The following is a 25,728-nucleotide window of genomic DNA, read 5'->3' on the forward strand; positions in this document are numbered from 1 at the left end:
TGATCGGCAACGGATCAAAGATATCCACACTGACTCTTTCAAACGCACCAGGAACTTTCATAGTCTCCAGTGGAGCCACTTTTTAATGTCTGTGCATTTTGCAGTGAACAAGGTACATGCCCTTCCAAAAGCAACGTTGACGGATCTTATATGTTTTTTGTAACCCAAAATATGAGCTAAGACTTGGTCGTGACAATTAAATCAACAAAACATAATGGAATTTATAACTGATCTACTACCTGATCTGTTATCATTTTTTCAAGAAGTCTTACAAGCACTGCAAAGTCAGTAGTGCTCGTTTAATAAACTGATCTAGTTTGAGTACATCCGGAAATGGCGGCATATTTGGTTTGGCTTTTTCTTGTTACGTACATGTCATCTATTCCTTCTAACAACATTCACACTTGATTTCTCAGTCAAAGACTATGAATCCTGAAAAATATCAGAAGCAATTTTGTCAAAGTCAGAATGGTCCCATACTGGATCTACTTTTACTTTTGGACAGTAACCCGACGATATTTCATGACACTGATTATAATCCGTACATGGGATCACTGGTACTACTCTACTCAAGGCATCTGTATTCAGATTTGTCATTTATCTGCTTATCTGTCGAATTTCAAAATTTATTTCATTATCTCGATGTCGATATCCCAAACTTCAATTCATCAGTGACTATCGGTACATCAAATCTTCAGTACATGTATTTGCCTAAATCAAACTTCACATTGATAATTTTTGTCATTCCAGGAATACTTTATTGGTATATTTAATGGACTGAAGTTTAACATTTCTAAAAATATCCTTTCTAAAAATTATAGTATGGAAACTCATCACATACTTAAGGTAATCCACGCCTTTCACTTGAAAGAAAGCATTGTGAATTAGGCCTATAAACCATTTTTCATACCTAGCACACACTGATGCATTATTTTATCAGATTTTGTTTTTGATTTAATACTTAATTAATAATGCTTCTTGAGCTACATGTACGTGATAGTAGTTGAATTTTGTCTTATACATTTATTTAAACGTTTGTATTCTTCCTGGCTTAGTCTTTCATATTCTGTTTAGGCATTATTCATAGTTTCTCTTTTATCCCGAAATCAGTTCCGATTTAGGATTTCGATTATTCCACCCGATGTCACCCTTTGATTAGTTTGGGTTTTGTATCAACTTGTCTGTTTTGTCACGGTTACGAATTCTGATAGTTAATCATCGTTATCAAGGTGACCTGTGGCCTTAATAGAACACGAAAACTTTGTTAACAATTTGTGACCAACAGTTGGCGACACATTTCTTGACCAGTCTCTATCTGAAGGGATGTTTTGAAGGGCTGCTATTCTGAGTTACAAATGTCTCAAATTTCATCTTGAGTTTCATAGCTATCTGTGCATAGTATGAGCTTTATATGTGTGCATCTATGTGTTAGTAAAAAGCAAACTGTGCGCTAAATTGCACACTTTTTGAAACGAACTCCCCCAGAAAGAGAAAGACAAAATAGATGGATCTACTCTCCGGGACGTGCGCCGCGATGGTGTAAAATCAGTGTTGTATTTGAGTCCATGCATCACAAGTCCTTTCACAAGCCCCTGTACAAGACCACTCATAAGTCACAATAACGTTTTTGTCACAGCTCACTTGAATAGCTTTTAAACTGGCTTAAGACTGCGCGACTTGTGAAGGACTTAAGGAGGCTTGCAGGGACTTGTGATGATAGGCTCTAACACAACAATATTTATTGCTTAAGTTGAACCTTTCAAATCTTGTTTAAATTTCGCTTTGTGTTTGGTTGTACACAAACCTTTTCTTTTTAGCCTACTCCTCTTCATAGATTGGATTTGTATTCATCAATATTTTCTGTAATATATCCTACCACAGAGAGAACATGGATGATACTTACCTAATGAGAAACAGCCCGTTGAGATTACACCATCTATTCGGGCTAACCGACTAGGCGTCTGGCTGTATGCTGTGGAACGTAGGTTATGTAGAATTTACTTTTCGCATCACCAGATTGCAGAGGACAGAAATTTTTTAATATTGCTTACTAAGTTGGTATACAGCAGACTACGTCCCCTTTGTGCCAAAGCCTGCATTTAATAGCTAGTAAATTCGGGGACAGACGGCAGATTCCGTACCGTCAAGCTTATAGCAGGTATGAGGGGGATCAATAGGTAGCAATACAATTCCATCGGAGCGTATCTTCGCACTGAATGGGCCAAATATAATTGTTGTCCATCCTTGAAGCCGTTACAATTGTTGGTTTGGGGCCTATTTTAAAAGTATCCGGTACGAAGACGTGTTCACAGGATTACTATCTCCAAAAAGCTAGGTCTCAAATTCTACGTGCATTATCCTTGAGATGACAATTTTAGATTATGCTCCTCAATCCTTTTTGATTATTCTTAAATGGGAAGGAACCCAACAATTTCAACAAATTTACAAGGATCAAAGATTTTTTTCCTTTTTGACAAAAGTTGACATGACTTTCTCTCCATAGTTTTGAACTATATTCGTTCGGAGCACAAGATCTGCAGTTACTCAGTATGTATACTGCGCTACAGTAGACCCTTTTTGTTCCTGTGCAAGTTGTGAGAAAGGTTTTACTTAAATTTCGCGTTGGTACGGTGGACTTGCAGTGTAAAAGTGGTTTATTTAGCAGTGACTGCGGGTGTTTAAGTACATGTGTGCTTGGATGGGCCTTCGTCATCTGTGCTGCACACATTTTGGAGATAAGTTTGAAACAGCCATAATTTGGTTGTCGCAGTGGTTGAGTTCTGTTCACAATTTACGATAGTCTCCAACTTTTTAGACAAACCTCTCTCGGTGTGTTGAGGAATCCCTATTGTGTCTCAACGCACATCACGGCATCGTGCACGCAACGCACCCAAAACGTACATATCGATAGGTCATAGAGCTATAGAGTACCGAAGTGAAAAGTCACGCGCACAATTAGTGTGTAAAAGGCATTAGCGCAAGAACCAGCGCGTGAACTAACACCCGCGCGTATTCCATTCGTTTGCACTGCACTTTCTAGTTCACAGTGACGTCACACTTCGGTACTCAATAGAAACTCAATGGGAAAGGCGCTTTTACTCAGATGTGCGCGAAAATGCGCGGGCCTTCAAAACCTCTCAAAATTCTGGAATACATGAAATTGCCAAGATACGTAAATAACGTAAGCGCTTCCACGGACATGGTACGCTTCATGAAATGCCTTTACCCGTCATATTACGTCACACGTGAAACCCTCTATAGTCTGCCTATTGCGTCTACTCGGGCACAATTGCTGCAGTTTGTTGGTTGTAAGCTTGTTTTTGTATCTTTTCATTATAAGGAAACCCTAAAAGAACCACCAAAATCAGCAGAAAAAGCGCACAAGGCGAAACAAATCAGGACACCGAGCTGAGGTGCAACCTGTTTTCCTGCTTGGGAGAACTTCTGTTTGAAGGAGTTTCTTCTAAGTAAAGACTTGCTTGTTTCAATATAATGAGACTAAACGACTGCAGTTTGCATTAAAATTGCTGAAATACACATTCAGCCATAATTTCACAACACACGTAACTTGTGACAGAAAATAAATTAACCCATACAAAACCACGTTGCTCGTAAACCCATCAATGACGAGCCCGCTTCGGTGATTCGGAATGTTTTATTTGCTCCCTTTCATCTCACCACCTTCCAGTTTAATAACACAAAATTCAGGTAAAATGTGTTTTCAAGATGCCTTATGTTTGAATGCAGTGCTTACGGGTACATTCTGGCAAAAACTACCTCTTTGATGTGTTAACACAATTTTAAACTATATGCATGTACATAGTCATCGTAGTAGTTTATTATTCAGGGCTAGAGGAGGCTACTCCAGTGGTTAAAACACTAAATCTATATAAGTGTGATTCTTTCGCCATTGACCATATTTTTCAGATCGGTACACCTGTTCAGATGAATATGTACTTTTTAATCTTAAACACACTCCTGATGTTGGTTTTCCTCGAGTGTTGACAGCAGGGTTTGTCAGAGCTGGGGGGGGGGTTCCCACATTCTTTTGTCAACATTAATTCTATTTGGTTTATAATTATATGGTCCTGTATTACATTGTGGTACATATTATGATGTTTTTAATAATCCACGTGTGTATTTTTTATATTGAATTCCGACCCATAGTGTATTTTATGAAGGGTGCATTAGCGCACAAGACCATCCCAAGGCCAGGGTAAGACCGTGGCCGTGGAATCTAGTCAAATCGTGGAGGAAGGAATAAAAAAACCCAAAGTAGTCAGTTGCGTGAGGGGGAGGCATGGGGCACCCCCTGTCCAAAGGCTGTGCCCCAATTTCTGACACTGTGTAGACAAATGCAGCGAATAACTTTCCACAAGGCATTCCATTATTGCCATCTTGCTAGTGGCAGAAAGCAGTGCGTGGAGGGGTTTATATTAATTAAGCAAATGTCGCACCTAACAGTGGTTCCGCATCACATGCACAAAGTAGGAGGAGCAGCGCCCAACGACTAAGCGGAGGGTAAACTGAGCTTTGAGGCTTTCTGCTGAAACTAATCAACAGTATAAATGCCGAATAAATAGCAACACAATCCGAAAGGGGTCATGATTTCAACGATAAAAGACACACACCAGGCCTTCTGTTCTTCTTGTTCAAAAGGACTTTATTTTGATAGATTTATTTTAACATGACGCTTCGTTAGCAAGCAGCACAACGTTCTGGACAGAATAATGGCTCTGCACGTTTCCTGCAAGAAATGGAATTTCCTCATGGGAGGACTACAAACAAACCATCCATTTCAAGCGTTTCAACTATTGTCGTCTTTTAGTCCTCTTTTAGGAAACACGTATATGGCGGCACAAAACCCTTGACTCTACATATATTTTATTTATACAAATTTCACAGCTTGTAATTCAGGCTAAGATTGCGGTTTATTAATAGGGATACTTGAACCGACTCTTAAATAATTCAAATGAGTTGCAAGATATTTAAAAACGACAGTCAATGACAGACGATGTACCATTCCGCCAGGACTAGGTCAACGGTGTAAGGCACGCAAAGATCATATGCGGTGTTTGACGACTTCAGACAGACAGTCAACAAGAGAACAGGTTGGCTGTACGGCACTAAGATTGGTTATGCCTGCAGTACAGAAGCGAGCAATGTTCACAAGCAAATTATGTTGATAGTTCGCTCATGGAGGATCAGGGGCAGAGTGATTCATTTCCTGAACCGCTCAAGCAACCAACCCGCACCGACAAAGGAGGGTGGTGCAAAACTAAAGCTTTGGAACGAAGTATCGAAGAATGCAGGGCAGCAACAAAGTCTATGAAGCACACTGCACGGCCAGCTGCGATTTAATACATGTACATGTCTTTGTAAGAGTGCAATGCCGAGCGAATGCTTGAATAAGTGCAATGGCAGAGAACGGTCTACACGGCATTGCCGCTCTGGTTTAATGCTATACTATGCTTGACTATGAGAGTGTAGGGTGAAGAAAAGGAATGTTAAAAAAAAAAAGACAGTCGGGAGACCAGGTGACTCAGGTATGTCGACCGATCACACTCAACACTAGACAGAAAAGATACGGTGAGAGCAGGAAAGGCACCAGGTGACCTAAACTGCTGGACTGGTCATACTTTACTAAGGTTTTCTGTAATTGTAATTACAGCTGGCTGTTTCTTGATGACTGGTGTGTTTCCGTAGAGCCAGGTTCTTTTGATGATGTTCCTTGCTGCCAGTCTCCTCCGTCTGTTGTCAGATGTCTACGCAGGAAGGAGAGAGTTTTGGCCCATGCATCCTGGCAGGCATGGGCGTGGAGCTTCATCTCCCCACCAAAGTCGACTATCACGCCTGTTTGAAAAAAAAAAAAACCCGACGCACAGTCACAGGGTGGTGGCTTGTTACAACACAAAACATCCCAAATGCCCAAAAAGGATTTTCTATTGGTCTTGTCCGTCTTCCGTGCTTCAAACAACCCACACAACTGTCCGTATAACACAATGAACAGGACTTTGACAAGACACAGGAGGTAATATGAATGAAAGCAAAGCCGACTCATATTGTTGGGAATCCATAGGCCTCATGAAGACCGTGGGGCACTCGCGTCTTATTAAATATCCCTCTTCTGAAAGCTTTCTTGTTTAAGTTTTTCTGACCTAATTTCCCATTTTCTTTTACAGTAGAGATAATCTTTTCATTACCCAATGCAGCATTATACAGTCCCCTCCCTACAGGCTGGAAGGGAGGTTCTAGTAGATGCCCCGCCCCTGGATAGCTCAGCACTTCGTAATTCGTCTTGCCGTGAGACTGCAGCTTCTGGACAATCCGTCTGGCGCTCTCTACAGATGGGACATTCTGATCATCCTCACCAGCTATGAACAGAAAATTCGCCCTTGACTTTTCCACCTGATGGACAAACAGACGCGAGTTTAATGCCTACATAGTTTGATACACAAAGCTACGAGCAAGGTTTTCATCTTAATTAGGCCACGTTATTTCAAAATTTGTGCATTAAGCGCCGTCCTGTGGCACAGAAGTTATAAGTACGAGCAATGGTATAGGCCTAACCATAAAGTAGACAGCCCACGTTCGCTTTTGTTTGGGGGGGGTTAACGGTTATCGGCACAGATATGCGAATTTTATTCATTCTTGAATTCACAGAAGAGCAAGCTAATACGCGTTTTAAAAGTGCATTTGGAAACTGTCAATTTACTTCTGAAAATAGAACATTCATTTCGTCGGAATTCTTAAGGAACTTTTTCAACGTGACAGCATTCGATTTTGAAAAACAGGCGGCCACTACCGTAGCTTATGCATACAATGTTATACTTTCGAGTGGTGACAGCACTGAATGTCTGCATTATCTTGAATAGTAAGTTGAGTTTTTCTAACTAGACGAGAACATTAAGGCAAAAACTGCATGGAGAAAAGTATGTCTGTTCTGTTATTCGAGACTCCCTCCCTCCAGCAAATATGAGACCAGTAATCACTACTCCGCTAGATATCTTTACAGTGATAAATAAACACTGTATCCAACAGAGTAAACACATCATCAAATATATATCATGAATGACTATCAAAAACAGAATAATTTGTCCGGAAAATCTTAATGATGTACCACACAAGAATTTTCAAGAAGAACCCAACCCAGTCAAAAGCTTACACTGATCAGTTGTTCCTGTGGTAAGTCATTCACGTCTGCTAGAAAAATGTCTTTCATTACAAAGCCTTCCTCGGTAGTGTAGCCTTTGCGAATATCCTGAAACCGAAATAGAACAACAAGTTTGTGCCCAGTTTCAGCTACAAACAGTACGCTTTCACTTATACCAGGGACATATATTCTTCATGTGTTTTTCAATTATCTAGTTACATGTAGTCATGGGGATCAAATGTTAAGGTTCGCGATTTATCGGGAAGTTTGGACACCAAAATGAAAGGAAGATAAGTCGCTGAAAGTCATTCATGGAAATTAACATGCCGTGCATAGATTTACATAGTGAGATCAGCTTAACACTCCAGATAGGAAACTCTAAATGGTACTATTTAAATGTTCGGTGTAAGAGTAAATAAAATGAAACGAAACAATAAAGTTTCAAAAATGTATATGTAATGAGGTCCACATACAGATACAAATATCTTGAACAATGCTTACGAGCACACAGTGATACATACCGGTTGATGTGCAGAGGGGACTTTCTTCCCTTGGTACGTCAGGTGTGTTATAATGATTGGAAGACTCGAAATAGCTACAACTGCTTTTATCTAGGATAAAATCCAATGGAAAATAAAGAAACAAGACGATTGTAGGCTTTTGTACTAAAGAATGAAATGATGTTTCGTTTGTTATCTGGTGTGAAGTTGTGTCTACAGGTGTGACCATGTCATTCAAAGTTGTATTCAAATTCATGGAATCGACTCCATTTACATTACATTACATAGTTTATTCGCCACTCATATACAATAATATACATGGTGGAAATTAAGTGGTCCTTGCTCTGCTAAAAAAATACAATATCAAAAATACATATATATAACAAAACACATTAAGAATAGGCCTATACATTAAACATTAAAACACCACAATACATGTACATGTAAGTGAGTTGTTTAGCTTATAACGCCTGTTAATTAATCCAAACTCAATTCCAAAGTCAGACCGCATTTCAAAGATCTGCTAAAAAAAGAACAATTGAGTACGAAGTGCATATACATGTATTTTGTTGGGTACCTGCCTCGGCTCAGGAAGTTATTTTCTAGGCTTCCTTAGGTTTATGCTGTTTCTATAGCAGCTCTGTCAAATAGGCCCCTTGCCAAGTATCCCAAGGGATAATCATGCAAATAAAAAGGAAAACCTGAAGGGCAGTTAGAATAGACTGAATTATCCCACGATAAACAATTAGGGCTTTTATAGCTAATTCCTAATACATATGCATTCATTGAAAATGAGGACTTTGTGAAATGGGCACCCTGCTAAGATGTCGGACTCAAGTCGATAATGCATCAAAATTGCCGTTTTCCTTTTGCATGTGAAAACCGAGTGCAAGGTTGGAAATTTGTGATCTTTCCCGACTGGAAAACTGAAAAAAAGAGTACAGTCTGAGATTCTTAACAGGGACACCCTCAAAATCTGTTCCCAACCCAATAGACAACGCTACACAGCTGGATCTTCTCTTTTGTGCTCCCTTCTTTCCGTGCTCTTCTATTTTGTAATTGCACGATCCGTCATGATGGCGTTAAAACTGTGAAGTAATCAGGTGTCTATTACTATTAGGCCTAATAGCACGCTTCACGTAGAAGCAGAACATGTACTTCGTACCGGTAAGTGGTTGGATCGAGTGCATGACTGATGATTGCTGAGACTGGTGGAGCTTAGATTACATAAACTGTGCATGAACGTAACCCAAAAGACCTATCCACACCTTACATTGGTTTATTTACAAACCTGCGGTAGTCGGGAAGCCATCTCCAGACCCAAGCTGCCGCCAAAAGACATGCCTAAAATGCCAATTCTGTCTGAAGGCACGAAGGGCTTAGACGATAGCCAGGCAGTTGCCTCCTGTATAAGACACGAGACATGGAGAGCCGAGTCAGCTGTCTTGCGACAGAGATGAGAACGCACAGGCAAGGGCAGGGTTACAGCCCTGAATAAAATTATAAATTGGGTACTAAATGGGATGAAATAACCCTAACATTACTCTGTTTTACAATTACGCTGGGTACAAAATTAAACGAAAAGAAATTGAACACAAAATGAAAGATGGAATATAAAGCTTTGAATTAATCTCGATGCACATTAGTGAGTCTCTTACAACATACTCGCTGGTTCACGAACAACTACGAAATGCACGGGTTATGGGAGCGTCGCTACCAGCCAAACCGACACTCCTGACCACCCTGGGTATGCCCAGCCGATGGGGGAAGCTTCTGCTTCGGGCGGATACATTGCTTTCTCATGGATTTCTACCAACCAATGTTATACACAGAGGACACATGCTCGGGAATTTCCCACTAAGGTGGAAGGGTTTGACTCATGTCTTGTCTGGCTGGTTACATAATCGACGTTTCAACTTTTGGGGTGGGGATGGATGGAAGTACAAGAGAAAACTCAAGAGAAGTCAAAGAATTAATGACATTGCATCAATACTCTGACATGTGTTTGACAAAATAAGAAGACTTGCTTTATCAAGCCGGCTGATTTTCTTTTCATGCATTTAAATGTAACATATTCAAAAATTACTAGTTAACTTTTTACAGGTAATACCTCAAAATATTCAAACTCAAGATATTTGTAAGACCGAGGGAGGTCCTCGTAACTGAAGAAGGGTAAAGCTAGGACAGCAAATCCTCGGGAAGCAAGTAAAGCTGCTCGGCACTCAGTGAAGACCCCTGCCAAGCCATAGATGTCAATCACTGCCGGAAAAGGACCCGGTCCTGAAAAAGAGAAAACAGGTTCCGAGAAAAATGAATCGTAACAAAAGATAATTCTGATGTATGGGGGAAGCTGGTCTCAACTTATCCAAAGGCGAAGGTCGCTATTTGAACAACCATTTTGTGGCCTAGCGTAATCTCTTTCCCAACCATTAGGCAGTCCACTTGGTACCCCACTTTGGGAAAAAAATTACAGTGTATGGCACTGACTTGCCTTTAATTATATTAGAACATGTGTCCAAACACTACACCTGCTTCGCCACAGTACATAATAGTGTCAAGCAATCTGTGAAATCTTACCGCCAGGAATGCTGTCATCTCCGAGAAAAGCAAAGTTTTATATTTTTTCCAACGATTGTCCATCCTGACGATCTTTGAAAAATACAGTTCGTTCAAATACAGCCACCGTCCAGGGCTTCAACAAAAACGTATGTGACGCTTTGAGCTATTGGAAAAGTCTATATTAACGGGTAATATAGAAACTGCCAGCACACTTCGGTAAGCCTAAACTCATTATTAACTAACGAAATAGATGCCTTTTTGTAACTAACTGTCTAAACGAGAATTTGGACTGGTTAAAAATTCAAGTCTCTTCTGAAACTTTGGAAGTTTACCTCACGTGAATATATCATCTCGCCATCATACTTAAGAAAATGACATGGCTCAATGGCCATTCCTTCGGAGTTCCGAACAGAAGACTTGTTTTCTCGGAAAAATCCGTTTTCGGGACATCTAATGTAGCTTTCTGTTTTTCCACTGACATTAACTCTCAAGGATGGGTAGTAAAGTGGTTTTGTTGGGCATAACGATGTGTGGACGGTTTTTGACCGACGAACGTGCCTGTGGAGAGCAAACAATGACACGGTCGATCGTGCAAGCGTATGTACACACATGTACACGGTGCATGACATGTTTCGTACTTGAATGTGTGGTCACGCAGTGACTGTATGTGGTGACTGCCGTCACTTCACTACCCAATGAAACGTTGTTTATTAGACAAATTCTTAGCGTTGGATTGTTGAAGAGGAAACAAAAACTAGAAGTTAAATCTGCCAACCACAAGTACTACGCGAAGCCATGGAAAAATGCATTTTTGAGGGCCATAATCGGTCTGCACAGATCGATCTCACCCGTGCATTGTACAGGCACTAATCAGGAGCGTCATGTGGTCCACATGACGAGATTGCGTGGCGAGATTACACGAGCTGCACTTCGAGGGTTAAAAATGAACAGCGTTTTTTTTCGATTTTCTCAAAGTAGTGTTCTCAAAAAATAAAAAAAAGTTCGTGGAATGATACACAAAGTAAATCGAAACCCCCCAAATCGGCCACTTTTGACAAATTGCAGTACATGTACATGCAAATCCTATATACACTGCCTTTATGATCTTATTGGTTCGGCGCCGCTCTGGTGAGCCAGTTTGAACTGGGTGCGCACTGATGTGATGTAAGAAAAATGGAAACAAAGACTTACCTTTGGGTTTGAAGAGAATTCCCCGGATTCTCCCCGAGTTGACCTTGATTCTTTCAACCTCAGTATCCTTCATGAACCATCGACTTATTTTGGTCGTCGCCAGTGGCTGTGCCGAAAGGAGCGAGGGTAACTCCAAGTGATCACCGTAGACGGCGAACATGAGCTCGACAGGAGACCTCACGTCCTGCTTCACGAAGCCGATGCCCTTCTTTTGGTCTGGACCCGGGTGCAGACTCCAGACAAGTCCCATAGGTTCTATGCCTGAAGAAGTGCATGCACTTTCATTGTACAAATGCCATTTTCCCGCCAGTCAACGTTTGCCTTCTTGGAGTGAAAAATATGAGTGAGAATTCCCTCGCAAAAGAGGGATTTTAACGATTTAGAGTGAAATCTACCTACTCTTAAGATCAAACTTCCTGGCTCAATCGAGTCTCGATCGGAAGTGATTCGTTTTCAAATAAAGTACCATCTAAATTCAGATCTATAAGTTTTCAATCTAAATCTAGTTCTAATGGTTTCACTCTTTGAAACAAGGCGACCATTTCCATGCCTCTCAAAGTGTGCTTTCCCATTTTTGTATTTCTTCTTTCATACAATTTTCTTATTCTTCACTGTTCTTGGAAACGTACAACCACTGGCATGATAGGCGTGGGAGAGGAAACCCAATACGCATAACAATGTCTCGTATTATCACGGGCATCAGACACAAGCAAAACCAAATATCAAAGTTCTCCATCAAATGGAGGTACCAGAAAACGTGGGTGTCAGCTAGAAGGCCAACGGTCTAATTCTGGCCGCCCGTTAGATTAACGACCTTGACAAGGCTCTCTGTCCACAGATTCCAATACCGTCGATCCAGATCTCAACTGGGCATCGTTTTTATCCAAGGATGTTTTGTTTATCTCCATGTTCGTATTCATCACAACATTTGCGGAACATCAATCAAAAACATCATCCAGGCAGGATGAACATCATCCAGGCGGGCAGGCACTGCCTCCATTCCACGAAAAATAAAATTCTGAAGGGTAAGGCTAAGATGTCTGGTCATGGTCATTCCTGGGATGCTATCCGGCGGGAAGGATCACACCGGTTTCCCTCGTGTACTGTGCGCAGTAGGCTTATTGAGTATCGATGGTATCGCTGGTTCACGTACAGGTACATATATGTTTCAGAGGGAAATTATTAACTGCGCATGTCCCATATTTAGGGTCATTTGCACAGGTAATGGGGGCCACATTTTATTTTCACTTTTTGGAAATAAAAATTCATGCCCAAAATATTTTCATAGAAAGATTAGGCATTTTCGTAACGTGTTTCGTGAAAATAAAATTGAGAAGTACATGTAGTACCAGAGTGGTCAAAACTCTAGTGATTTTTGTGAAAAGTTCTTTTCGTAAGCGGCAGTTTGTTTGCGTTTTGATGCGATTTTTGAAGGCTCGAAACAAAGAATTCGAAGTTTTCGTAAAGTTTTCAAAAGTCTGCTGTGGCGGAGAAAGGTTTGAAGGTTTTAGTTGTGCTGACGGTTTTGCGCTAGGTTTTTTTCTCTTCCCAACCGGATGCGTTTGCATATCGACCTAACTCAGCACCTATTCTGTTCTCCTGCATAATCGTACGGCCTTGCGAGCGTAAGAATTCAGTCATTTGGGAACGAAAGATGAACACAAAAGTAAAGTAAATTAACATAATGTTTAATATTGAAACCGAAGTCTATCTGTGATTATAACATTGCCAGGAAATGTTGGAATTCACGGTGTATATCCCCAGTTGTACATGTACTATATACATGTACAATTATGTCATGTATGTGTATATGTACTTGTACGTCGCGGTACGCGTGTAATAACAGGTTGGTGTGTACCGTGCACGGTATGTAGCCGGATTGGTTTTGTGCACGCACAACACGTAGATTGCGCTGCGCAGAAGTATCAAATATAACTCATGAAAGTCGAACAAATAATCTAGCTAGAGCTGATGGCATTGTGTAGTTGAGATTCTGGCCTGTCGTATACACTGTCTCACTGTTCTGTGAAGACGTCTGGGAAAAATTGAGAAATTTAGTGGGAAAAAGACCAAAAAACGATTGAAAATGGAAATAATATATATCATCTTTGCAACCACTTTGAAATTTCATATTTATGTAGGGAATCGTAGCTGAGTAAGGGCGCCCTCAACCTTCCAATACGCGTCAATTAACATAAAGTTTATACTTTTTAGGCACTTCCGTGCACGCGGTGTCAAGGCGGTCTCTTGGCTTTGGGGTCTCGAATGTACATGTAGAACCGTACTCTCTGCATTTTGCTTCTATTAAATGGTCGAAGCCATGCTCCTAAGTGTAGGAAGTGTCAATGCTAGAAACCTCTGGTAAGTACATGTGTACTTATCACTGTATAAACACTTCACATGATCTTCTGTCGGAGAAATTGTACGATTTACGGGGCGCAATATGGTAACTGTTTTCTGTATTACAACGTGCCATACTGCATTGGTCAGCTAGCCATGTTCCCTAATAACCTTTGACCATCCATTGTATTATTATTAATTTTTACTTACGGTGCTGTCTGGCCATTACACTACACCAACTGTTTTCATATTTAATAAATTGTAGTTCTGGAGTTAAGACATCATTTATTGTTCACGTGTTCTCCAAGTGCTCGTCCGCTTTGGCTTTAATTAGGGGACCGTTCCTCCTTCCTCCCACCGTCCAAATGGTTACATTTATGTAGCATGTCTTTTTATGATTCTGTGGTGTTTCATTCGGAGCACATACAATTTTGCATCTATTTTTCAGAGTGTTGTGCAGTCAATTATTCTTTTAGCTGCATTGTAATGGTACAATAATTTAACTGTAAACAACCGGAATACAATTGAGCGAATCGCAAAAAATGCTAGAAAAATTTTTGATTCGGAAGTGAAACATATGAACGATATTGTTGAAACAAACTATCTCACCAAACTGCAGACTATAATTCAGGACCAAACCCATCCTCTCTATTCATCTGTACACATACTCCGATCAAGAAGATTACGAGCGCTCCCCACTCACACAAACCGGTTCAGATTTTCTTTTTTACCTAGTGCTATTCACCTCTATAATTCAAATTTCAGCAGATAATTATTGCATGCATCCAATGCTTTTTTAATCAGATTAGACTTTTTAAATAAATTATCTGGCATATAAGTATTTTAGATCTGCTTCGTTTATGGTTTTTTTTTAAGGTTTGGCCCTTTTAACTAAGGTTTTGTGCTGGTGTTTAATATACATTCTTTTTTACCGTCTTTGTTGTCTGATGTAAATGTTTCTGTGTTTAAATTCCTGTCTCTTGTTTTTACGTGCACATTGGGAAAAAGAATTTCCTTTTTAATTTTTTTAAAATTGTGATGAAATGAAATATTAATCGAATCTAATCCTAATCTAACCGCCGAGCGCGGTCAAAGTCGTTAACACACGTCGAATGGGAGTGAAACATGGGGCTTGTAACACTGCGGGGCAAAGTGGAAATGGGCGAAGTGGGGAGGGGCGAAGTGGAAATGGGGCGATGTGGGTATGGGGCGAAGTGATTGGGGGTAGCTACGTACGTGGAATTGGGGCGCAATGACTGTAAAGCTTTTGGCCACGTCAATGGAGGTGTTCTCAAACTATTGTAAGGAGCCACTTCTCTGTAACAAACCGCTCTATACAAAGCACAGGCCTGTGCTTTCTGCCAGTATACGGGGCCATCAGAAATGTTCAGTGAAATATCGTTGGATTGGTCAATATACAGACCGACCTTTACAGTAACAAGTACCGTCTTTGCCAACCATGGTTTGGGAAAACTTTGGCTGGCCGTAAGTACGAGACCAAAAAAATCATGCAATTAAAAAAAACATTAAATGATAAATATTTGCGCTATATTTGTGCATAATGATAATGACTCTCATTTCAACTATGTAGAAACAAGCAGAATTGAAGTCACTTCTAATGGGTTTTAATTGGCAAACAAGGCAGAGGTATGGCCTGCAAGATGTGCTCAAATGTGCATTTTGTTACCAAGGATGAACTATCAGCACACATGCATTGGCCGCCCACGTAAAATGCCTCCGGTCAGTATTTACAGAGAGGAACATGTATGAAGGTTTGACCAGGCTGAAATTGGCACGAAATTCGGGCCGGATTTTCGGCTAGCCTGATTTTGGGCTGGACGCTATTTTGACGGCTGCAAGCAAACCTTCACGTAACCAGCTAGAAATTCTACGGAGGCCGATCACGGCATAGCAGAAGGAGCCCATAAACGTCCACAAACAAATTACAGAAGAAAAAAAAAGAAATGTTAAAATAAATCCTTCGCTGGAATGTATCTTAGCTATGAAACAACGTGAACAACTGAGACTCTCTTTCACCAGCAGGAAACCCAGACGGAATGTGTACGAAAAAACACAAAGCCTTCATGCAAAATGGATGAGGGCGCTAGTACAGACAATGATGACCCCGAAATAATGCATTCGCGAACGGGTTCGCAATTTATATACTGTCAATTTCTCTTCTATTAAGGAAGTTGGAAAAACAAGAACTCGGTGATTTATAAAGAAGCATGGAATGTAATGGCAGAAATATAAAAGAGTGCCGGAAACTATTTAGAAAGCGTGGAACACGAATACACCAAAATCGAAATCGCTCTATAACATTCATGTGAGGAGTCAGCGCACCCGATTAGGAACAAAGACGGGGCAAATCGCTTTCTGGGCTGATGTCCGTTTTCAAACGATTTTGTACCATCCTAGATATCAAAAAAGTGCGATTTTCTCTTAAGTAATGTGTAGGGGGGACCCCTGGGCACACTTAATTAGCGCCCCGAATGATTCGGCTGACAGGCTGTCTCAGCCCAATTGATTTCAGGAGTCAGCGCACCCGATTAGGAACAAAGACGGGGCAAATCGCTTTCTGGGCTGATGTCCGTTTTCAAACGATTTTGTACCATCCTAGATCTCAAAAAAGTGCGATTTTCTCTTAAGTAATGTGTAGGGGGGACCCCTGGGCACACTTAATTAGCGCCCCAAATGATTCGGCTGACAGGCTGTCTCAGCCCAATTGATTTCAGGAGTCAGCGCACCCGATTAGGAACAAAGACGGGGCCAATCGCTTTCTGGGCTGATGTCCGTTTTCAAACGATTTTGTACCATCCTAGATATCAAAAAAGTGCGATTTTCTCTTAAGTAATGTGTAGGGGGGACCCCTGGGCACACTTAATTAGCGCCCCGAATGATTCGGCTGGCAGGTTGTCTCAGCCCAATTGATTTCAGGAGTCAGCGCACCCGATTAGGAACAAAGACGGGGAAAATCGCTTTCTGGGCTGATGTCCGTTTTCAAACGATTTTGTACCGTCCTAGATCTCAAAAAGGTGCGATTTTCTCTTAAGTAATGTGTAGGGGGGACCCTTGGGCACACTTAATTAGCGCCCCGAATGATTCGGCTCACAGGTTGTCTCAGCCCAATTGATTTCAGGAGTCTACGCATCCGATTAGGAGCAAAGACAGAGAAAATAGGTTTCTAGGCTGAAAGTTGTACATTTTTGTATGTGAGTAGGAAGACAACAGCTGTCCAGTCTCCTTCAATGCAACGACTGGCTATAGGTAATGTCTGTCAACACGTAATTCGCCCGCCACCCTGTACTGTGCTGTGGCGGGAAACACTAACCTAATGGGCCAGCTGTGTTGACATGCGTTACCTATCTTTTATCGTGGCCTCGGAGGAGACCGCTGTTGATTTGTAAAGTCATGACCACTGAAACTTCAAATTTCATGAAACTCACCTATACACTTTCCTTCCCCCTTGGTACCCCCAATAGTGCATGAAAACTTAAAGTTATCAATTTTTCTGTCCATGTTGTTGCCCCCCACTATATTATACACATATTAAAACACATTAGCCACATGCGTTGCCCTGTTTAAATCTTATTCATTGCAGCAAGCTTGCTGTAATAATTAGGACAGTTCGACGCAATAATCATAACTGACCACTCTTAGAAGTTTGCTCGCAAGAGCAACAGACCGGTATATCCCTAGGTATTTACTTAGCCACATAGAAAACTTCTAATATCAACAAAACAGTCGGGGAAAAAATCATGATGGCGAACAATGTCCACTTCACTTAACCCTAAACGCGACAGTATACCTTGCAAAAGCGAGTCATCAGTAATTAATTAACAGAATTACAAGCAGACACTCCAAAATAAATAAACAAGCCCTTGCGTCGCCGAGTGGCAGCTAAACTTCCGATCTACCAAAAACACAACAGTACAGGGTGGCGGGCGAATTACGTGTTGACAGACATTACCAACAGGCAGTCGTTGCATTGGAGGAGACTGGACAGCTGTTGTCTTCCTACTCACATACAAAAATGCACAACTTTCTGGGAAGCTCATACACAAGTCCTTCATCCCTATCAACGCCGTTGAATTTAAACTGACAAAAGCCAAAATGTTATCTGCGTGCTGGCGCAACGACGTGTCAGAAACTGTTGATTCAAATCAGCTGAGAGAGCCTATAGGCCGAAAAAACTTTTTTGAAATCTAGGATGGTACAAAATTGTTTGAAAACGGACGTCAGCCTAGAAACCTATTTTCTCTGTCTTTGTTCCTAATCGGGTGCGTAGACTCCTGAAATCAATTGGGCTGAGACAGCCTGTGAGCCGAATCATTCGGGGCGCTAATTAAGTGTGCCCAGGGGTCCCCCCTACACATTCCTCAAGAGAAAAACCCATTTTTTTGAAATCTAGGATGGTACAAAATCGTTTGAAAACGGACATCAGCCTAGAAACCTATTTTCTCTGTCTTTGTTCCTAATCGGGTGCGTAGACTCCTGAAATCAATTGGGCTGAGACAACCTGTTAGCCGAATCATTCGGGGCGCTAATTAAGTGTGCCCAAGGGTCCCCCCTACACATTCCTCAAGAGAAAATCACACTTTTTTAAAATCTAGGATGGTACAAAATCGTTTGAAAACGGACGTCATCCCTGAAACCAATTTTCCCCGACTTTGTTCCTAATCGGGTGCGTAGACTCCTGAAATCAATTGGGCTGAGACAACCTGTTAGCCGAATCATTCGGGGCGCTAATTAAGTGTGCCCAAGGGTCCCCCCTACACATTCCTCAAGAGAAAAACCCATTGTTTTGAAATCTAGGATGGTACAAAATCGTCACGGTTTGAAAACGGACGTCAGCCTAGAAACCTATTTTCTCTGTCTTTGTTCCTAATCGGGTGCGCTGACTCCTGAAATCAATATTATAGAGCGATTTCGATTTTTGCTTTTTCGCATTTGACACTTTCTAAATAAGTTCTGGCACTCTTTTATATATCTGCCATTACATTCCATACTTCTTTAGAAATTGTCGAGTTCATGTGCCTCCATTTTCCTTAATAGAAGAGAAATTGACAGTATACAAAATGCGAACCCGTTCGCGAAAGCATTATTTTGGGGGCATCATTGTCTGTACTAGCGCCCTCATCATTTTGCATGAAGGCTTTGTGTTTTTTCGTACACATTCCGTCTGTGTTTCCTGTTGGGGAAAAAATGTCTCAGTTGCTCACGTTGTTTCATAGCTAAGATACATTCCAGAGAAGGATTTATTTAAACACTGCTTTTTTTCTGTAATTTGTTTGTGGACGTTTATGGACTCTTTCTGCTATGCCATGATCGGCCTCCGTAGAATTTCCAGCCGGTTACGTGAAGGGATGCTTGCAGCCGTAAAAAATCCAGCCGAAAATCAGGCCCGCCGAAAATCCGGCCCGAATTTCGTGCCAATTTCAGCCTGGTAAGGTTTGCAGGCCAGTATAGGTCCAAAAATGCCTGCACGGACCGAATCACGAATTGTAGGCTCAAATTCTCTGCTATCAGAGCATTTTGTGGCACATGGACTGGGTAATTTGTTGACAATGTATCGGACGGACCAAACGGGGCCCTCCAAATTGCTCTTTTTTTCCGTGGAGTGTAGGCGTCAATTTCCAAAATGGCGATGGGCCTCCAGAATCACACGTATGAAGCCAAACCACGGTTCACAACCATGCACAATGTATGACATCTAGATGCTCGACCAACCATAAAAACTTCACGTGTGAACCCACACCCTATGCATCAGAAACCATTATGTTGCTTCCACTCTCGTGGGAGCCGGTCGGACGTCGGACCCGGTCCCCCACAACTGGGGCTGGCCTGATAAATAGTAAATACAATAAGTATTTACATTCCTACCTGTATAGCTGCCACCATGAGATTGCTGAGTGCTGAGGTCAACTCGGCCATTCTGATCAGCCACAAAATGGCCAAGTGATTGAAAAACCTTATCTCGTTCCCGCAGGATTGATCCAACGCTGACCGCGCTGTTGGGTGGCAAACCGCTGGCTACAACGGCTACAATGTCGTCTACGAAACTGGACTGTGGATTGACTGTAATGCTGGGAAGCATGGTCGCACATTGACGTTGCTGCAGTACTCTTGGCACAGTCATTAATGTAGCGATATTCCGTTTGATCAAACAGCTCATATTCTGTTGTGAAGATTTTGCATCGGACTTACGCATGGACTAAGCGAAGTTGCCATTATTCTTTTCAAGCAGCCGGTTTGGGCAAGTGCCCATGGTTGACTGACGTTCGATTAGCTTCCCTGAATACACCAGTTTTATACCAAGGGAAGCCTCGAAATGACGCTAATCGATCGCTGCAGTGAATTCCCCAAGGCATTCTGGGAAAAAGGTCAAGTCCCTGCGGCCGCCACGTCCATCTCATGCATCATGCATGCTCATGCAAGAACAGTCAATCTGTGACGTCATTACACGCGAGCAGCCTCCAGAGACCCGCTCGCCCGCGCCAGCCGGGGTCGTGGGTCCAGTCCACTAATTCAAGCCCCATTGAAAACAGTGTAAAGTCTGCACCCTCGTGGTGGCTCACACCAGAGCATGCAAGCACGAAGATCACGTGATGGCTAAACGAACGCTCTCGTGTAAGTTTGACTTACACGTGTAAGCTGGTACCCGGCGGCCGGTCTGAATTAAGCTGAGTCAGTTGCGTCTTTTAGGGTGCAGACCACTAATTCAAGTGAGAATTTCTGACCAGCTCATTAGCATTAAAAGTGCCCCCTTCCACAGTATCTTTTGAAAAAAGAGATTGTTTGGCCCCCAAAATGGTGAGATTGTGTAAATCGTCGCCAGGATCAACTCCCTGGGTCTTTGAGCTTTCATATGAGGGCAGAAGGGCTGAAAACTACGGTTGAAAAATGGTCCTAAGTGCCCGAGAAAGTTGAGGGTTGCCACTTGAAAAATGGCTGCAATCAGACTTCGGAAAAATCACTTTTTGGGGGGTGATTTTGTTTTGTGGGAATAATTAAAAATGTAATTGGTTAACCCACAAAAAATTGAAAAGAAATTGAAAGATAAGTGACCAGACAAGAATTTCATTTGTGTTTCAGAAATCTCAGGGATGTTGGCGTGCATGCTATTGGGCCCTGCATGCTATTGCTGATTTTACACTGTTTTCAATGGGGCTTGAATTAGTGGACTGGACCCTATATTTCAAAATGGCGGCGTCCATGCAGTAGTGGCGGCTGGGTTTAAAATTTATCCCTCTTGTTTACGTTGGTCCTGGCAGTGGTGGAGAGACCACAACAAGCCATGAATAACAGTTTTATGGGTTATGAGACATCAGAAATACTGGATTGTCGGACACAATAAATATCCAGGTAATCACATGAGAATTATATATGTACATGTGGAACATGTCACTTTGTAATTGTTTGTTTGTCGGATTCAAGAAATTCTTTGATTAGGATGGACTGAATGAAACCTAGAAAAGCTGGATTTCAACCCTAACAGAGCGTAACCCTAGCGGATGCCAACCCTAATGAAGGCTAACCCTAACAGAGGCCAACTGTGGGGGGGGGGTCCGGTTCAATTTTAGATGGTCAAGCACAGCCTGGGCACCGACTGGCCAAGCCCTGGATATGCACAGGTGACTCAAATTTATCGAGACACTCTGCATGGTGATTTGTTCTACTCTTGTGTTGGAAGTGCCCTATTTTGGGCTCAGGTTTTCAACTCTTGGGCTGGAGCCTGTCAACTGGAGTAATATCTAGGGTGAGCTTTCATGTCAAAGCATGGCCAAAGTTTTACGTCTTCCGTGCACTTGGCCGCTACAGTTGGCAGTGTCTAGCCTGGGTAACCCTCCCCATTATTTGTAGCAACAGGTAGTTGAAGCTGCTCATGTGAAAAGTGTAATTTTCAGCTGCTTACTGCACATTGTATTTGCACTAGTTAGTGTATATAGGCAGTCTGCAGTAGTTTGTGCACATTTGCTATAGGCTGACCTTGAGCATTTTCTCTCCATATACAGCCATTAGACAATTTTTTTTCATTTTTTCTCTGGAATTGAGGTTTTTGATGCATTCTCAACCATTCAGTGTTGTTTGGTGTGAAAAACTGAAAAATGGGTGTATATTTATCACCGATCGGGTGGTGATATGTTACTGCAAGTACATGTACACCATACATGACTTGTGTACCGTTCAGACGTTTACGCTCAAAGACGATGCGGATGACATGCTTTTTTCTGAAGGGGGAAAGGGATGATTTTTTTAGGGGAGCCCCCGAATTGGGAATTTCTTAATGTGATTGTTATGGCCTGTCTCAGGGCTGAGACAGTTTTTTTTAGGCTGTTACATCCTTGGGGAAAGAAGGGAATGTCCCCCCCGAAAAATTAATCGAATCCGCTGCGAAGGCATGCCCGAGGGTTATTCCTTCAGGACTTAAACGAGGGAAAAAATCAATCGAGACTGCACGGTGCACCCTTACAAGCACGTTTTTTTTTCAATTTTGAATCCAGTGACAATTGAGGCGCACGGACAGTGTAATCGCTTGCAATTTAATTCAATGATTTAATTAAGTCGGCTATTGTGTGACACGCCGACAATTTTGGGTGCAATTTTTTAGCAGGCCTTTATATCCAGAGTTAATGCGAAGCGCTGCGTGCGGTACTGCACCACATCGAAGAAATATAGACGTTAATGTTTGTCTAGCCCGCATGTTTGAATTCACGTCTCAAATTCAAAACAGCTCTGTCATGCATGATTGTACAGCTTATACAGTACAGGATTTAAAAATCTGCATATCAAAATAGTGCAATGAATTTATGGTATGATAAAACAAAATCTCAGCCAGTTCGTTTCAATGTACTTTAAAGAATTTTTAAATATTAAAGTGGTATATCTTCTACATGAGCATATCGGTCACATATTCTGGTACCTTGCATTTCTTTATCGGACTTCGAGGTATTTCAGAATTTTTCAAACCAAACATTCTGCATGCTCCGTGTACACACTTCAAAGGCGTCCCTTTCTGACATGGATGTCTGGTTAGTAGGCTTCAATCTGTGCGCACTCAAGTTGGTGCCCTCTATGTGTGCATGGCTACAAAAGCACATTGGAAAAGTGACTTACGGATTGTGGAGTTAATCAAGTTAGGGAAAACAGTGGTCAACATCATGAAATTATTTCTTTTCCAAGATGCTTACATGGAATTGAAACTTTCTTTTCATGAACACGGCGCTTAAAGGATGTGCTAAACGCCTAGGCTTACAAATCTTCATTTTGCACTGCTAACAGCAACGGTCGATTTCAGTATACATACATGTACATGTACACTTATCTTCATGTACAATATAAACAGTAGTTTCCCTAATACTCTGCCTTTCCAAGTGCAACACTACGTATCTGCTTTAAATTTTTAATTAAAGCCTCTTCATCGATATTAAGGACTAAACGATCGTTAATACATTTACCATAGAATGCAAACCCAATGAACCCTTTTCTATCTTGCGCAGTGTTGGAATTAACGATTGAAATCGTGTTAATCAGTGACGTGCACTTGTGCTCGGGAAATATGACTCTATATAGAGGTCGATCGATGTCCATAATAATGCACATCTGGAAATATGTATTCATAATGGCATATTTATGGCTTTTTAAATTGTTTTTCCCTTTTTGATGAGTGGTACTGAATGCATATTTGTAAGAAGTCTGAAATAATTTTCGAAGTCCAATTTCATTTTTTTTTATCCCAGCAAAAAAATGGGGAGATTATTCAAGACAACGGTGTTCAGTCATGCATTACAAAAGGATGCGATCAAGGTATCATTGGAAAGAATACTGCTTCTACTTTTCGGAGATCCTTATACATTATAATCATATCTCATGGTTTGGGCATATTCCTCAGGGTTTGGTTTTTTCTGGGACACACTGTATTGTAACAAAATGGTCTCCGGGTGCTGGGTCAAGACACAGTTGTAGTGCGCCCAGTATGTTCACTGTGATGGCACACATTCCTTCAGTTTTGGGGGTACATTTACTGGACCATGTCTATTGATGTAAAGTACAAAGGGTACTGCTTTTAACATTCCACTGATGGTCTGCAAAGAGGGTATGGCGAGGCCCATGCGACTACCACTGGGCGAGGGCGTTGGTTAGCGTTGCAGTTCTTTCCTCGTACATGTACATGTACTGGTCGAGTTCGGGCGCCGTGTTCTTGACACGGGTTTCTTGTTCTCGCGCTCGAACGGCGGGAACACGACTCAAGAACACTGTTCTCGGAACAGGATCACACACCACCTCCTCGTCAGGGTTTTGCAGGAACACGCGGAAAAACTCGTGAGATTCTGATTTTTGAACAGCTGCAAAAAATAGAGAGATGGTTTACAAAGTTGGAAACAATAGGATGTTTGCAAAATTAACATTAATTATTTTTCACGACACAGAAGTGAATGTTCCTGTTTAAAAAGAACAGAATTCAGCCCAGTTGTCCAAGCATTAACTGTCGAATAGTTTACTACAACCTGGACGCCGCCATGTTGCTTTTTACTAACTACCAGCGATGACCGATTGTACGTTCCCGGCGTTCGAGCGGGAAGACCGACAAATCAAGCTGTTCGAGAACATACGAGAACAAGCCGCTTGAACTCGACCCACGAGGCCCGTGTTCGAGTCCCGGCTTGGCCCAGGCTTGAGTGTGCATTTGGTTTTCAGTTTCGGTCTCACAGGTTTTTTCCGGGCACTTCGGTTTTTTCCTGCCTCTAAAACTGAACCTTCTTCCTAACTCCGTAACGTGATGCTGATTAATTAAGTGTGTGAATAAACGGATAGTTATTGGCACAAATAGCCCGAGTTGCTGAAAGCGCCATTAAAAAAAACAAAACAAAGAAAACAAACAAACAAACAAAAAAACTAATCCAAAAAAGCAACAACAACAACAACAAAAACACTGGACGAGGCATTTCTACAGAACACTCTGGCTGTAGACACATCTCTGTAGCTCGGCGGGCGGCGGTCTTTTTTTCTGTACGCATTTAGTTGAATTTGCTATTGTGAAGTTTGATTTTGCCTGTTTTATGTTGTATAAGTTACCACCGTCCGTCGGTGTTTTTCTTCTGTTTCATCATGTAAGTTTGCATTTTGTTTCCTTTGTTTAATCCCTATTTTGTCGAGTGCTATGGGGGCCTAGCCTGGTCAATCTCACCCTTTCCGGAGAATCAAGAAATAAAATTGTGATTTAAAAAATCTTTTTCCGGAGACCCCAAAAATTGACTTGTGTTCGGTGGAATGATTTTCTTGAGTTCGTGTTCTTAACTGGCGGGTGTGTTCCCCATAAGGGATTACCGTTACAATATACCCCCATCCCCATGCGCTGATTGGGCTGCGATGACGTAACTATCTTCCGTAGCTGGTACCTTGTTGTAGCGGGTTCACGTCCGTCTGGTAACTTGTGTTGTTTATGTGTTTGCCCCACAATAAATTACAAGGCACCAGTCTTGACCGCGGGTGCACTGAACTAATTGAAGCCCCATTGAAGACAATGTAAAATCGACCACGTTTGCAGCCCCGGTGCGGGCAGCCGAAGTCCTTCAGGCCTCTCAAACAAAAAAGTGTTCTAGGGCCATTCAGCTCTCAATTGATTTTCAATTTTTAGTAGGTTAACCAATAAAATTTTTAATTATCCACCCAAAACAAACTCACCTTCCAAAAAAGGAACGTTCCCAAGTCTGTCAGCGGCCATTTTTCAAATGACATCCCTCCACCTTTTCAGGCTCTTTGGACAATTTTTCAGGGATATTTTTCTATGCTTCGCCCTGGGATGGGAGCCCTTGAATCTAGGGAGTTCATTCTGGGCCATTCTTTTACAATCCCACAAATTCTTGGGCCACACAATCTCCCCTTTTCCAAATAAACTGTAGGGGTACTGTTTGAGCGCCTCCGACTGCCGAAGAATTTCCCTTGAACCGGGCAGTGCACCCTTTAGATATGCCAATTAGGGTG

At 41.7% G+C, this 25,728-nt stretch overlaps 1 protein-coding gene across 1 annotated transcript; it reads right to left on the minus strand.

Moving 5' to 3' along the window:
* Window positions 1-3,605: 3,605 nt before the first annotated feature.
* LOC110978425 (acyl-coenzyme A amino acid N-acyltransferase 2-like) lies at window positions 3,606-20,190 on the minus strand. The gene is made up of 8 exons (XM_022233417.2): window positions 19,627-20,190; window positions 11,404-11,664; window positions 9,764-9,933; window positions 8,945-9,058; window positions 7,675-7,764; window positions 7,166-7,261; window positions 6,204-6,408; window positions 3,606-5,853 (listed from the first exon to the last, which is right to left on the minus strand). Exons 1-8 carry the CDS (start codon window positions 19,952-19,954, stop codon window positions 5,666-5,668), a joined length of 1,452 nt encoding a protein of 483 aa, XP_022089109.2. The 5' UTR covers window positions 19,955-20,190; the 3' UTR covers window positions 3,606-5,665.
* Between the last annotated feature and the right edge of the window lie 5,538 nt (window positions 20,191-25,728).

Source organism: Acanthaster planci, linkage group LG01, assembly GCF_054643075.1.
Source record: "Acanthaster planci isolate LZ-2023a linkage group LG01, COTS_SCS, whole genome shotgun sequence".
In the NCBI taxonomy this organism is placed as follows: Eukaryota; Metazoa; Echinodermata; class Asteroidea; order Valvatida; family Acanthasteridae; genus Acanthaster; species Acanthaster planci.